This window comes from Notamacropus eugenii, chromosome 5 (assembly GCF_028372415.1).
Source record: "Notamacropus eugenii isolate mMacEug1 chromosome 5, mMacEug1.pri_v2, whole genome shotgun sequence".
Classification (NCBI taxonomy): domain Eukaryota; kingdom Metazoa; phylum Chordata; class Mammalia; order Diprotodontia; family Macropodidae; genus Notamacropus; species Notamacropus eugenii.
The window spans coordinates 281,735,417-281,751,838 of record NC_092876.1 but is presented as its reverse complement, the minus strand read 5'-3'; the positions used below and the strand labels follow the sequence as shown (position 1 = coordinate 281,751,838).

Genomic DNA, 16,422 nt, shown 5'->3' with positions numbered 1-16,422 from the left:
CAGAGAACAACAAAGCTTAGTGAAGCTTATCTAGTGTGCTTCTTAATTTCCCATGGAAGCAATCCACTAACTCCACGATTTGAGACTTAACTTTTTTTCTTGCACACTTGACTCCTTCTCCAGTTCTGATTATTCTCTGTTGAATTAGCTTAGCATAGAGGATAGGGCCTGGGTCTGTGATGTCTTAGTTATTGGGAGCTCTTGGGTGAGAAAACTGCAACCAAGGTAGACAGGTACCTTCTTTGCAAGAGTTACCTAAAGCCCTGAGACACTGAGGGAGTTGTGTTGGGTCATGTGACCAAAATGGGGCCAGGGATAGAACGCTCCTCCTCCTACTACACCATGCTGCCCACTGGGCTCCAGAGTCACAAGACCTGAGGTTTTAGTCTTTGTAAGATCTGGACCTTTATATAAATTACTTTTTTGCCAAACTACGCTAGAATTAAAAAAAAAAAAACCCACAGGAGAAGCCTTCTTGACCATAAGTGGCATGTTGAGGTTTCTCCTTTTGCTTGTTTCATGTGCATACCATGGGAAATCCTCAGTAAATGTTATTGATGATAAAAATGGAGGATCTTAGCTATAACTTATTTCCTACGTGCCTTATGAGATTGTTAGAATCAAATGAGACAGTAGATGTGAGTGAATTTTACAATAAAATATTGTTCTTTTTGCTTCTTGTGGAAAAACAGGTGTACACAGCTGTTAGGCAAGTGGATTAGCTAAATTGGGCTAACAGCTGCTTGTTCTGGCCAAAGCAGGCCCTGATGTGGAAAAAATAAGTGTTTTTGGGAAAGCCTCTGTCCCCGTTTTATGTCATGTCATCATGTTAATGAAAGTTGTTGCAGCCCTGTTTTGCCCTCGAAATAGTCATAGCCTTTGTACATGACTTTCTCAATGCGTCTTCACACACATTATTTTATTTGACCCTTACAATCACTCTCTGTGAGGTAGATAGGGCACATTTCATTATTCCCATTTTACAAAAGAGGAAACTGAGCCTTCAGAGTCACGCTATGAATAAAGTAGTAAAACCAGGACTAAAACTGAATTCTTCCTAGTTATTGTGGTGATGTGTTGTTTTTGACTACACTGTGCTATGGTTGTGTACTTCTCTCATCCTGTGACACAGTAAGTAGTGAGCTAGTAGTTCAAGTAAGTTTCAGAGAGATTCTAGGACCATAGATTTAGAACCAGAGAAACCTAGAAGGAAGTACATTTCAAAGGGGAAAATTGATGCCCAGAAAAGTTAGTGACTTGCTCAAAGTCACTAGCAGCTGGGTGGCACAGTGGATAGAGCATCAGACCTGGAGTAAGGAAGACTCATCTTCCTGTTCAAACCTGGCGTCAGACACTTACTAACTGTATGACCTTGGATAAGTCATTTAACTTTGTTTGCCTCAAGTTTCCTCATTTGTAAAGTGAGCTAAAGAAGGAAATGACCAAAACCACTCCAATATCTTTACCAAGAAAACCCCAAAGAGGGTCAATCAAACATGACTTTAATGTCTGAACAATAACAATGACAAATTCATACAAGTAGTAGCAAAAACCAGGTTTAAATTCAAGTCTTCTGACTCTCAGTTTTGTGCATTTTGTGTGACACCACACTACTGTTCAAAGGGACAGCTTTTTTATTTATTGGCACATATTCCCTTTCCCCACCTCAAGTGCTATATTACTAACTGGTCTGGTCACACAATTCCATAACAAATACTTTGTGTTTGATGAGTCCTAGAAGAAGGGAAAGTGATTTCTGTGAGCAGAAGAGAGGAATGTTCCTTGTTTAGGATATGTGGTTCTAGAATGATGGCAAATTATATCTAGGCTTATACAGTGCTTAAAAAAACTAAAAACAAAAATGCAGATGTCATTTCTCTTTGCATGGTCTGCAGAAAGCATTGGAGCAACAGATGGAGAGCCATAGGGAAGCCCACCAGAAGCAGCTGTCCAGGCTCCGAGACGAGATTGAAGAGAAGCAGAAAATCATTGATGAGATTCGGGAGTAAGTTCTCTTGTTGGTCCCTTGGGATTGGGGGTAGCTAAAATGCACACACTTGTTCTTTAGCCAGAAGGAAACCAAAGAAGTTTTCTTTCCCTTGAATCCTTAGAGGATTTGTGCCCTTTTCTTGTTTTCTTTCTCCTGCTGTGATAACAAGGTAGAGTTGTACTTCTCTTTTCAAGGTATGTTCTCCCACTGGGACTGGGATTCCCAAGGACTCTGAGAACAGTTAGGAGGACAATCATGACAAGCTGCCATTCTTAGTAGCCACAGGGCAGGGTAGACATTGGTGACTTTGATGGGTGGAAGCACTAGTTCAGCAATTTGAAGTCCAGTAGTTACTCCTTACTTCTAAATGATGGGATCCCATGAGGTATGTTTGTGCAGATATATCAAAGTGAATCTGTGATAATCACTTATGAGAATAGTCCCTCATCTTTTATAGGTTGCAACCCACCTTTTCATCCTGTGCAATTCTTGTGAATTTTTATTCATAAATCTCCCTCAGAGGATTCACCCAACACGCTGAAGAACTTCCTCTGATTCTTTGAACGTTTCATGGGCACCACTACAACGCTTTAGTCTATCTGCTTGTTTCTTTTGCTTCTAATTACATGGCCAGGGTCCCTCCTTTTCTGGTCATATCTGCCCTTGATGAAGTTTTTATGACACTTCCTGTATAGCTGTTACAGTAATTTTCTGCAGCCTACTTGCACTCACCATGCAGTTTTCCTGTCTTTTCTTTTTAGTGTTTTATTGATGCTTTTTTGGTATATCTCTAGCATTTTCTACTGCCCACCCCTGATCTTCCCTTCCAACAAAAAAATCCACTTAAGAGGGGAAAAACCCTAACAGATTGGTCATGCTTGAGACCATATGCCTTATTCTGCATCTGTGGTTCACCATCTCCTTAGTAAGAAGAAGGAAACAGGCTTCATTTTTAGACTTCTGGAATTTAAGGCTGGCCTATTCACTGATATGAATTATAATATATTTTATTACTATTTTCCTTTACTTTTTTTGTCATTGTGTTTTTGGTTCTGTTTAGTTGGCTATGAATCAGTTCATGGCAGTATTTCCAAATTTCTTTAAGTTCTTCATAGCCATTATTTCTTATGGCATGATGTTCCATGATTTTCATTCATCAGAATTTGTTTAGTCATTCCCCTACCGATAGTCACCTGCTTTATTTCCAGTATCTTGCTGCTACACAAAAGATCATTGTAAATATTCTTTTACTTATGGGGCATTTCCTCCTTTCTTTAGATCTACTTGGATTAATGCCCAACAGGGACTTTTCTGGGTCAAAGGATATGAATAGTTTGGTGATTTTTTTCTAATATAGTTCCAAATTGTTTTCTAGAATGCTTCAACCAATTCTCGACTCTACAAACACTGTATTATTATGCACCAAGCATCTTTCCATGGTCCTTTGAGTCACCTGCAATTTAGATTCCACTGAGACTGTGGTATTCCATGACTTGTAGCCATATGGCATTAGTTAAGGCTATTGGTGTGGAAAGGATGTATCAAGCATCTTGGAATTATTGAAATTTCCCAAATGTGATGCAGCCTAACCTAATCCTCCATGTAATTACATGCATAAAATAAATTCCCCTTGACTTGGGGATTTTGATAGTTTAATTCCAGAGAGTATACAGTTGTACCTTCTGTTTCATGAATTTGTAATTGATTTATGTGTCCATACTTTAAGTAGTAAGTTACTGTTGTTTCCATTAGCACAGTAAGATGCTTCCTGGTTAGAGACAGCATGATGAAGAGTGGATAGGGTGCTAGACTCGAAGTCAGGAAGCTCTGGGTTCAAATCCCATCTCTAACAGTAAGCAAATCACTTAACCTTTGTGTCTCATGTTTTTCCCTAAGACTTATCTACTAAGTCATAGATGTGTTATAATCTGCTTGGGGGAGGGAGAAAGGAGTTCCTATACTGGAAACTCCCCATACTGACAAGATCATAAATCCTTTAAGTATTTATATGTGCTTCAGAGTTGCCACCTTGGGAACATGAGGAAGGGACCTCATGCATTAACTACAGTATCACACAGGCTGTTGCTGCCTCTAGGACCTTTGCCAGAACTACTAAGTAAGAAATAATTGGAATGTTTCATTCCTGAGCGTCTTTGGTCACTTTACGGTTGATAACTGAGGTTCATAGAAGCTTAAATGACTTTCCCAAAGTCATGCACGTGGCTAGTTTAAGGGTAGAGTTGAGAGATGAAAGCAGGAGTGCATAAGTATAGTTCATGTGTAAATGGGAAATATGCCCCCACGAATTCAGAAGGAGGCAGGACTCAGAAAACTTTAATTCAGATCCTGACTGTGCTTCTTACCACCTGTGGCCCCACCTCTGGTACTTAGCTTCTTCATCTCAGCTCCCTTCTGCCTCCAAGTCCATGATCTTGGGATTATGACGTTGTCTCCATAGTACCTCCAAATGTGCTCAGTACAAAATGGACGTTACAGTGGGATGACTAGAAAAAGTTGACAGTTCTTTGGTGATCAAACTGTACACAGCAAATGAGATTCTCTAAGCACTCAGAATATTGAAAATGTTTCTCAAACTAAAGCTAGAACATTAGATCAAGGGATGAAAATCAATAGGAAAGGGTTAAGAGCAGAAATCATAGTTTTCTGAGCTAGGTGGCAGTGGAAGTGCAGGGAGGAGGATTTTTAAAATTTTCTTTTTCTATTTCAAAATATCACTCCTTTTTTCTTTTGTTTTTATTACCCCTTCCAGAACATAATGATCTTGTCCTCCATCCTTCATAGGTCCCATGACTTCACACTTGTTTGGGCTTCTCCTAAGCTAGTTTTCACTTTGGGCAGGCGGGGTACTTCACTGCTATTGCCTGAACCATACCAGATCTCAGAGTTTTCAGTCTCAAACCGAATAAGGTTTTTAGTTGGCTTGCTCGGAATTTCTGACTAACTTGTTGTCTATCACTAAGGTAGACCAAGTCTGGTAATACACTATTGCAATTATTGTCCATTAGGCCCCATATATTTCCTCTTTCCTCTAAACATTTTATAGACCTCTGTACAGGAATAGAAGTGCTTTGAAAGTCACATTGTTTTGTAATCACTCCTATTAGCCGCCTATACCAAACTTTTGGAAATTATTTCCATTTGTGAGGTCAGAGATCAGACCAAACACTTATTTGCTGTGACTAGTTCCCCTTCATCTAATGGCATGGAGGCAATGTAGCAGGTGAATAGAATGTTGGATTTGGAGTCAGAAAGACCTTGGGGCAAATCCTGTCTCTTAATAGCTATGTGACCCTGGGTAATTCACTTAATTTGTCTGGTCCTCTGTTCCTTATCTGTAAAATGAATGAGTTGGACTAGATCTAAGGATTCCTCCAGCTGCATGAAATAAAATTGGTTCCCCTTCTCTATAAAAAGTCATAATCACTGCAAAAGGATTAGTTGCTTGATTGTGGAGATGACAAAACACAAGACACCTCATACATTGATTAGGAATGATGGAGAGTTTGGCAAAGATGGGTGTGTGTGTTCGTCCTTCGTTGCTGAAGAAGACCATGCCATCAGAGAAATAATGACATGACTTGCACTTGACTTTGTTCTGAGTGAGGGAGGGCTGTGCAGATCACCAGCCCCACTTCTCCTCCAGAACCATCTGAATCCAGTGACCAGATATTCATCAGGATGACTGGAGATGACCCAGGATGAGGCAATTGGGGTTAAGTGGCTTGCCCAAGGTCACACAGCTAGTGAGTGTCAAATGTCTGAGGTGAGATTTGAACTCAGGTCCTCCTGACTCCTGCACTGGTGCCCTATCCACTGCACCACCCAGCTGGCAAAGATGGGTATGACAGTTGTGAAGGAAGACTCCCCAAGAGATCATTGCTGACCCCTTCTGCTATGACCTGAAGATTATCACACTCACAGCTGTAGTGACTGACCCTTCAGGTGACTGAGATGCATTGGTATCCTTGGCCCTGAGCCCCTCTTACTTCACCTATGCTCTCACTTGTCCCCATTCCTGGGTGTCATTCTAGGCTTTAACTGGAGTTAAAGTGCACCATAATAAAGGCCTATTGCTTTATGCATTTCTGAAATTTCTTTATTTATGAAAGCCTTCTAGTCCCAAAGGAAACTGAGACAATTGTTTTTTCCTCTCAATTTCAGTTTGAACCAGAAGCTGCAGCTGGAACAAGAGAAACTGAGTTGTGATTATGATAAACTAAAAATAGAGGACCAGGAGAGAGAGATGAAGTTGGAAAAACTAATGTAAGTTGATCATTATGAGCCGCTAAGGTCTGCTTAAAGTGTAGCTGCTTGTTTTCCCCTCAACCTGTCTTTCACCTGAAAAGAGGTATCCCCAGGAGCTTTTCCAGAGTATTTTTTGTGATGAACATAGCCAACCATCCTTTGTTAAAGTGGGTTAATTTTAAAACAAATGAAAGTTTTTTGGTGCCATGAATTGGATGGTTTTGGAAGACTTTTCTGCAAACCCAAATAGTTTGTTATTTGTTTGGGATTATTGCAAATCGTTGAATCTCAATCTGTGACTCATGAACCTATTTTTTGTTTTTGTTTGTTTGGTTTTTTAAGATTACTCAATGATAAAAGGGAACAAGCAAGAGAAGACCTTAAAGGATTAGAGGAAACTGTGGTATGTAAATAATAAATATGTTTCTATGTTCCTGCTACTCATTTTTTTTAAAAAAATTGAACTGGTTGTTAATTCAGATTTTTTACTGGTTTATTTGTAAAGTTCTATTTTATAGTGGCCTATTTCCTCATAAAGGCATAGAATTATGAACTGTTAGAGGTGAAAGGAACTTTAGAGATCATTGAGACTAAACTCCTTATTTTACACAAGAGAATACTCAAGCTCAGAGAGGTAAGGCAATTTTCCATGCCACCACATTCCAAGTTAGTGGCAGAGCCATAACTAGATTCCTAGTTCCTTGACTCCTAATTTGGTGTTCATTTGATTCCATCTGGATTTTAATTTTACATTTTCCAGATTTTTCTAGGATGCTCTACTTCAAAGTGTTGGTCTCCATTCCAGTGCCTTTTGGCTCTCTTTTGACTGCCATTTACCCTGGCCACCACCCTGAGCCAAAGAAAAGCCTCCAGGCTCCCAGCTACTCTCTGGAGGTTCATGTGAAATCAGGGTGTGTTCGACTTATCTGTGTGGTCCATCCTCTCATCAGGCTATCCCCAGAGATGAGAGTACATCACAAGAATGTACTCTAAAGCAAGGCTTCTTAAACTTTTTCTTCTCAGCAGCCATTTTTGAGTTTTGGCAGTGTTCCTGAGTGTTACTTGGTGTGACAGCATGCTGTGTATTCAGAACCAAGGCTGTAGTGAAGTCGCATGTTACAACACAGCCAAGTGCTTCCAGAAACACTTTGAATTCATTATGAGTTTGATTTTTAATTAAGTTTTGGTTGTTGCACGTTCAGAAACCTTTACTGTTGCCAAATTTTTCTCGACCCCATATGGGGTCATGACCCACAGTTTTAAGGTCTACTCTAAAGGATTGGGAGAGAGCATATCTGAGAATGGATGGGTAGTGTCACCAGGCAACGTGGGGCACCACTCACTTTCCTGTAACATTTTTTCAAAAGCAGGAGGCAAAGTAGAAAAGGGTGAGGGGAATGTGGAAGAAGAATATAAAGGATATGTTCAGTGGGCAATGATTTCAGAAGGTAATCATAGAGATAGAGGGAAAGTTTATGAGAACCAAATGTAGATGTAAATAAACAACTCTTACGTTTTTTTTTAAAGGACTCCCCAACACTCTCTAAGAACATTTTCATTTCCCTTAAATGTTCATTTTTTTGAAGAGGGAGGTTAACACCAAAAGAAACAAGTTCCAGGAGAATTTTGTCCAATTCAAGTCTATTCAAAGTACTTGGTTCTCACATGTACCCGAGGAAGTCTCTTTTCCTTGAGAGTCATAAATTTCCCCACCTTTTGCCTAACAAGGTGCAGAAGTATCCTTTCAAGGAAAATTTCAACTGACTTTAAATTTTTCAAAGTAAACAAGAGAATATCTAATCAAATAATATTCATTAGGGATCAGGAAATTGAGCAGCTTTCTGAAAAGGGTGCTTGTTAGGGTGTGCCTACCATATATATAAACTGGAAGTAAAAAAAAGTAAGAGCATTGAAAGCACTAGTTTGGAAGACTTAAGCTTTGGATATGAACTGTATAACACACTAGTCATAATAAAAGAACTCTTTGACTCACTTCAAAAAAGCAATTAACCTCATTAAGGAAGGATTTGATTTCCAGGCTTGAGTAAGGACATTTTATTCCTCATATTCCAGTGGAGGACTGGACCCAGTAAGAACATATTAATTTAATATAGCCCCTGCCTTCCAAATCACTGAGTGTTTCAGCAGTTCCCAGATTCCTTTGCTTCAACAAGAGGAAAAGATTTAGGCGGTGATATCCTCCTGAATCATCTGCATCTCCTATCTTGTTAAATTGAGTTTAGTCAACCCAGACAAATTGAAATTTGAGTAGGCAGTGTCTTCTTTCTCAGAGAACATCCTGCAAGCTCTTTCCTATGTCATGATGCATGTGGAATAATGTGTTTTTGCCAAGAACTTGAACTGAAAGAAATAGGAAAGGTTTTAATGTTCTGGCATTGCTCCATTTCAGTAGCATTTGAAAATCTTTAAGTTTTTTTTCTGAATCAAATTAGCTCATTCATTCGACAACTCTCTACATGTGAAGCACTGGGCTATTTACTAAGAGACCTACAAAGATAATTAAAAGAGGGTCTCTGCTCTTGAGGCATTTACAGTCCAGTAAACTGCAAAGTGCCACAGTACCCTTTGGTTCAGTTTGATTCACTGTAAATATTAATTTGGGTTTTGGATCATCATTCACCAAATTAGTATGCTTTGATACAGCCTTTAGCTCAAGCTGCTGGTTTCTTCACTTTGGAACAAATCCTAAGTGTAAGTAGACCATGGGCATTACTTAGAGAATATTAGGTAATGTATGACTGTTTTAGACCTGGGTTCTGGCCAAATCATTAGTTGCCGCTTTTGAACTCTGCAATTTTGTATACTTGTTCTTTCAGCCACCATACATTCATCCATTAAAATATATATATATATATATATATATATGTATGTATGTATGTATGTATACACACACACACACACACACACACACACACACACACACACACTTTTCCATGAGGGAATAATATTATTTACCCTCCCTATCTCATGAAGTTGTTATAAAGATCAAATCAGATTAATATGAAAATACTTGATGAACTATAAAACGTGCCTTGCCAAAATAAAGCACTTAATAAGAATGATAATTATTACTATTATTTCAGAGCTCAGCCACTTTTCTTCATGGAATGCCCAAAGAATATATAAGAAAGTCTTATTTTATTAATCATCCTTATTATTAGTTATTTTATTAATATTAAGAAATTCAAAATTTTATTTTCATTCAAAGTTCTAGATTTTTGACTCAATTTAGAATATCTTGGTTTGCTTTCTTAATAAACTGGGCTAGGTGAGTATGTATTTTCTTCACATTCCTATCCTTTTGATATATGCAGTGGTAAGAGCGATGGATTAGAATTTAGGAGACCTGGGTTCTAATCCTCTCCCTTCTTGTTTGCCTTTAGGAAGCCACTCCTCTCTGGGCATCATTTTCCTTGTCCATAAAATGCTATCTTGTCTCTAAGGTCCTTTCTAGCTTCAAACTTATCATCAATAGCAGTTATATATGAGGAATGTGTTAAAGGCATTTTATCGTGTGTGTGTGTGTGTGTGTGTGTGTGTGTATGCATGTTTCACAGATATAACATGTTCATTGATTCATCTTTGAGTAAGATTTTCAAAATTTTATTTTCCAGTCCAGAGAACTGCAGACTCTTCATAACCTCCGTAAGCTCTTCGTCCAGGATCTCACCACCAGAGTTAAAAAAGTAAGCACTAGTGTACTTGTATCAAAGGTAAAGCTGTAAGTCTATCTTAAGTGATGACTATGATCACCAAGAAGCAGCATGAATTCAAGAACAGGTTGCCATGTCACACTAACTATATTTCCATTTTTGACAGGATTATAAAATCAAATGTTGTTGGCCTTTTATAAAAAAAAATAATTTTTAGCAAAGCAGTTAACACAATTTCTTAACACTTTTCTTGTAGAAAAGTAATGACAGGACAGTTAGTTGGCTTCACAGTTGATTGGTCAAATCCATTCAAATGATCAAATAAAAAATAGCTATTAATGATTCAAAGCCAACTTGGAAGGACGGTTCCCAGTGAGTAAATCAGGATGTGTGATTGAACATGTGATGGTTAACATTTTTATCAATGATTTGGAAAAAAATATAAATTGCATGATGACTAGGCCTGGAAGTGACTTAATACTAGGAGATAAAGGTAGCATACTGGAAGACAGAGTCAGAAGTAAAAAAAGATTTTGACAGGATCCATTTGAGAGTAATAAATTTGTAGAGTTTGGGGATATTTTTCTGAACCTGAGAGCCTTTAAAAATTTATTCTTTCTAATTTTCATAGAAATAGACATCGTCCACTTTTTAGACAGCTTTCCTGCTCATTAAGAAGTTGTGCTGTTTTTGAGTATCTCTAATTAAGACTGCTATATGCATCTGTTACTGTAGTGGGAGATGACTCTAGAGCTTCAGTTTGGCATTTGTTTCTAGTTTGCAGATTTTAGACTGTACCATTTCAAAAAGAATGTCTCCTTATATTTATTTGGTGGGGGAGAGACATTCTAGACAAATTAATCTGACCCATGACTTTTATGGCTGATTAAAGTTTTGGTTTTTGCTTTTTAATTCCACCCTCCCAAAACAAACAAACCAACCATACCTCTATGTTAGAAGAATTGGAAAACCAGTCAAGAGTTAGGAAGTTGCCCATAAGGTAGACTAACATTTTAGTATTTTTCTTTTTTCTATTGGCAGATTAACCTGTTTAGGGATGGAAGGGGATGGTATTGATAGTAATTGTGTGTGTGTTTTTAAGATAATACAACTTCATACCTAAATAAAAATTTTTGTATAAAGTAGTTGGACATGGCCCTGTTTCTTTTTTGAACAGTAATAAAAGAAAACCAGAATTGGTTGTTTATTTAAATAGAGATTCTGTTTTAAAGCTCTGTGTTTTTGGATCTGGCATCAGAAGCTTTTCTAATTATCATTTGATGTTTATTCAGAGTGTTGAACTGGACAGTGATGATGGAGGGGGAAGTGCTGCCCAGAAGCAGAAAATTTCCTTTCTTGAGAACAACTTGGAACAACTTACTAAGGTTCATAAACAGGTAGGACTATTGGCTTAATTTTTCCTGTCATCATTAACTCAAGAAAGGGCCTTAGTTAAGGCCAGAAGGGAGCTTAGAAATCATCTTGCCCAACCCTCTCATTTCATAGGTGCAGATACTGGTACTCTAATCGTGAAATGACTTGTTTAAGGTTATGCAGCTAAGCAGTGATAGAATTATTCTTTGGGGATAATCTAAACATGGCCATATCTGATGGAATTAATAACTTTTAAAAATATTTCACTTATGTCCATTTTACTTCAGTCTGTTTCATAGCATAGTTTAGTGGATTTAGTTCTAAGTAAATTCAGTAATAATTTGGACAAACACCCATGGTAAAACAAGGTCTACAACATAATAAAGAAAGAAAAATATGGTAATATCCAAAGGTACTTTGTGATGAACACTAGCACTTTCATAGTACAGTAAGGTTTGTAAAGCACCGTACATGTTGTCTCATTTCATACTCACAGCAGTCCTGTGGGGTAGCTGCTGTACTGATGCTCTCTGGCCATCCTATCTTTTCTTCTCTCCATTATTTTACATATTTCAATATGGATCATATTGGACTTATTTCAGTGGACCAACTTGGTTGACTACATGACCAATGGGATAAATGTCATTTCCCTTTAGCTTACTAACCTGTCTCATTTCATTATTGCTGGTGATTTTTCTCTGGAGGGAATGTGATATGTAAAACGTGTTTGAAGTTTTATTAGTTTTTGTTCCTGTGATTTCATCAGTGTAAACAATTCCTGGTGATGACAGTCCTTTCCCCAGGGCAGACTGGTATCTCTTCTGCATAAAGTTATACAAATGAATTATTGATGAAAAATATAAAAGCAAGAGTTCACAGAGTTAACTATAGTTCTATTTTCTTTGTATTTTGAAATAGCAATATCTTATATCTGTAGTATTTTACTAACTTCACAAAATTTGTACTTTTGTTATTTTAGCTGAGCTTTATGGCAAGCCTAAGAGATGGCGTTTTTGTCCCCATTTTACACGACAGAAAAAGAGGATTAGAGAGATTGTGATTTACTTCAGGTAACACAATAAATAAGTCCTCTGACTATTTGCCCAATGCTGTATCCACTATGCAGTGTGGAAAAAAAAAATCACATTTTTTTTTGGAGGGGAAATTTTAGGTCCTTTATGGATAAGTGGAAACAAACAGTGGCCAAGTTTAATAATTACAATGAGAAGTCTGAATCCATATGTTCTTCTTATCACTTAAATAAGCTAATGGAATTAATTGTAACTAGAGAGACTAGGACATCTATACCATTGCAATCGGAGAGAGTAGGGTTAAAAATATGCAGTTTTCTTTTCTTTGACCTATATGTTGTAGGCCTTTTCAACCAACTTTAACTTGCCTTTAATTCTCACATATTTATTATATTTAATTTCTTGCAAAAGTTTCAAGATTGTCTTTCCCAAAACAAAAGGAAACCAGGAGGTAACCGATTAAGCACATCTAGCCCAAGGAGAAAAAGCCATGGAGTCAGTTTGTACCCACATCCCATCACTGATTGAGGAATGTCATCTGATAAACTTACCATCTCACCAAAAAAAGGAAAAAAACCCAACATACTAAAAAAGGAAGATAAATGCAATATCACTCGTTGTTATCTCTAGCTATTTGTATCTGGTATAGGTTTCCTTTTTCTCAAACTTTTTTCTCTGGGTTCCCATTTTCTCTTCTCTGTTTCCCTCCCAATATAATATGGACAACTTACTTAAATTAGAAAGGTGTGCCACAAAAGAAAATACATTGATCAGCAAGCGCTCTCAACTCCCATTTCCCCAAACAAAGTTATGAATTCCCTCTATTCCTGGCCTCATGTTGGAGTTATAATACCTAATACCTAATCTGGGGAGGCAGTAAATAGTGGGTCAGCACCTTGCCCATTGGATATCCATGCTGTTTGGGTTGCCATTCTTCTGGCAAGTTCTCAGTATTCCTGGCATGGATGGAATAAGACCTCAAAGAATTGGTGAGGCATGAACACAGAAAATCTAAAGTTTGGTATGGAGAGAAATCTCAATTTTCTAATACAATCCTGCCATATTGATGCCCAAATGTTAGTTCGCAGATGGAAGGGAAAGGCTCAATGTCTGCAAATCCTTGTGGGATGAGGTGTGGCCCAGAGATAATCTATCATGATCATATCCCTGCCTGGGTTAAATGGACAAGAGTTGCTGAGTCCTTTTCCTGCCTTACCTGTTTCTCTGTGTACTATCCTCAAGCTAAAGACATAGAAACATTACCTCTGGACAGGTCCAAATAGCTAGTCTGGAGTCTGTTTCCATCAGAGACCAAGAAGACCCCAACACCCAGTTTGAAGGGAGTATCTGACTTTCCCAAATGATCATGGTACCATAACCCAATCAAGGCCATGGGAAAGGGCTGGACAGTGAGAATTTACTCCCTCCATTCCTCCCAGTTGCAGGCCTGAGGAGGAGATAGTCCCTGCCCTCCTTGTGCTCCAAGTAACAAAGCCTATATAATTCTAGGACTACCTTCTCCCACCCCAGCCAAAAATAGGGCTACTCAGCCCTACCCCAAATTCCTTCTACCCCAAAACCTCAGGAAGGGGCTGAAAACTTCCAGGACTCAGTATGGCCCAATTCTACTCTCCAGAGTAGAGTTCAGGTGACTGAGACACCCTTACTGGGAGCTCATCTCATCCCTAGACAAGGAGATTTCCTGCCTCTCTTCATTCCCACCACCAACCTACAAATGACAGGTCTTGATTCCATTCCCACCCCAGAGTCTGAACAGATCCTCTCACTGTGAGCAGCTACTTTGCACAGCAGCTCCAACTCACACTTGGGGCACATTTGAAGGATGTGGTCCTTTTATTGCTCCTGTTCCTGAATAGAAAAATTAATGTCTAAAATTCAGTTTCAAGTCAGTAAAGAACTTCAGTGTCATTAAAGACTAGAGATGAAATTTTTTTTTCAGAAGTCTTAAGTCAATGCATCAATGGACAGTATGGAAGAAGTACCATAAGAAAACTTAAATTGGACAATAAATATATTAAAGAGTCAGGCACCATTTTGCCTGGAGCAGGCTTTTCTGAAGTAAGAAAAAGCCTTTGAGTTTGAGCCAGATATTCTACTTAGCATTATCCTAAGAGTAGGGAATCTTAAGAATAAAATCCAAATTTTAAAGGCTCTTTTGAAGGGTAACTGTTGAATCCTCTAATTTTTCCTCAATGGCTCAGACAATGGCTAACAGTTTAAGAGATGCACATCAGCCAAGAGAATTTTCATTCAGACTAAATTTGGAGTATAAAGTCTAACCCTGACTGGTTTAATGGAATAATGGATATTTCAATAATGGAAATTTATCTGAGTTATAAATTGAAATATCTATAATGGATAACACCTTAGCATATTGCTTTCATTTCATTTGAGACACAATGGTTTCAATTATATTTGAGACTATATTTCACTTGGGGGACTTGCTCCAAGGAGTCCAATCAGTTGTATACTTCTGGTAGAGAAGGGATTTGGAGCAGAAGAAGACTGTGAGACTTGGTGGAAATTTATCCATTCTTCTTCAATTCACACTTAAGAAACATGAACATCCATGATCTGGAAGCATTTGGGGAGATGGAAGTAGATTACCTCTATCATCATCACGATTGACTTCACCTTTTCTTGGTGCAGTGATCCTGAGATAAATTAGGAGTCATGACAAAGATGATAAAACCAGTAATAGCACTGTGATTCAAAGAGCTAGACTTCTCTATTCAAGCATAATGGAAATGGTTTACATACAGTACCAGAACCTTCTTGGAGATAGCCAAATTCCAAGATCTTCATTAGTGGTACTTAGGTCATTGGAGATTGCAGTAGTGAGAGAAAGGAGAAAAGATATTTTTTGTTCATTTTTATGTAACAGTTAGCAATATGACCCATCACTGTACCAGGATTAGGAAGGAACTCCCATACAAGTCATATCTTAGCCTTCTACAATGGGACAGCTAGGTGGCACAGTGAATAGAATGCTGTCCCTGAAGTCAGGAAGACCTGAGTTCAAATTTGACTTCAGACATTTACTAGTTATGTGACCTTGGGCAAGTCACTTAACCTCTGTTTGCTTCAGTTTCCTCAGTTGTAAAATGGGAATTATAACACCTGTCTCCCAGGGTTGTTAGGAAGGTAAAAAATGAGATATTTGTGAAGCACTTTGTGAATCTTAACCTTAAAGAGCTAGCTACATAAATGCTAGCTATCATTACGGTCATTGCCACCTGGCGTTTCCATAATTAATCTCATTTTTTGCCAGAGCTCTAGATCGAGGGATAGTTTATATTTTTCTTAATTAATATTATTTCAATACATCTCAATTAACTGAGCTCAGAAACCCTACCTAGTTCATTAAATATGAATGAATAAACTAGAAAAATCTCTCTTCTCAATTGTACTCATCTATTAAATCACTTACTTTCTTAGGATTACAAAAATATTAAAGTTATTGAAAATATGATTTATGAGTAATGAAGTTAATAATAAGACAAAGACAAAGATAATTTCTTTACATTATTTTAGCTATAAGAATGATCACTGCAAATCTTCATTGTAATACTAGGCAGATGATTTTTTCTTCTGAAAACACAGTGCCACACCATTTAGTTCATTCAGGGTAGCAGAGTCTCTTCACTAGAACCCTCTTCATTCTCTGTTACAATAGTTTTCTGAAAGAAGGAAGGTGTCTCCAGCCCTCTTTCTCTCTCATCTTTTTCACAATCTCTCTAGACCTAATTGGAAAATGGTATCTTTAGCATCTCTCAAGCCCTGTTAATTTTCTTTTTCCAGACTCATTCCTCATAAAATTTATTTATCATGGTTCTACATAAAATAATAATTGAGACAGTTCTTATGAAAATAAATTTTTCTGTATTTCATAGTTCATAGATAGATTAAAGTTAAACTCAGATACACTCTTCACAATTCCATACAAAGAATCCCATGCTAGAAAGGTTGTTGTTCAGTTGTTTCAGTCACATCTGGATTTTCTTGACCCATTTGGGGTTTTCTTGGCAAAGATAATAGAGTGATTTGCTGATTCTTTCTCCAGCTC

General features: G+C 37.8%; 1 protein-coding gene across 3 annotated transcripts in view; it reads left to right on the top strand.

The window, feature by feature from the left end:
- KIF5C (kinesin family member 5C) overlaps window positions 1-16,422 on the top strand; it is a 210,626-nt gene that overhangs the window by 171,418 nt on the left and 22,786 nt on the right. For all 3 annotated transcript variants that reach the window (XM_072613152.1, XM_072613155.1, XM_072613153.1), the window contains 5 exons: window positions 1,896-2,005; window positions 6,173-6,274; window positions 6,599-6,659; window positions 9,892-9,963; window positions 11,223-11,327. In XM_072613152.1, the coding sequence (XP_072469253.1) occupies window positions 1,896-2,005; window positions 6,173-6,274; window positions 6,599-6,659; window positions 9,892-9,963; window positions 11,223-11,327 (450 nt within the window). The remainder of the gene's footprint in view (window positions 1-1,895; window positions 2,006-6,172; window positions 6,275-6,598; window positions 6,660-9,891; window positions 9,964-11,222; window positions 11,328-16,422) is intronic.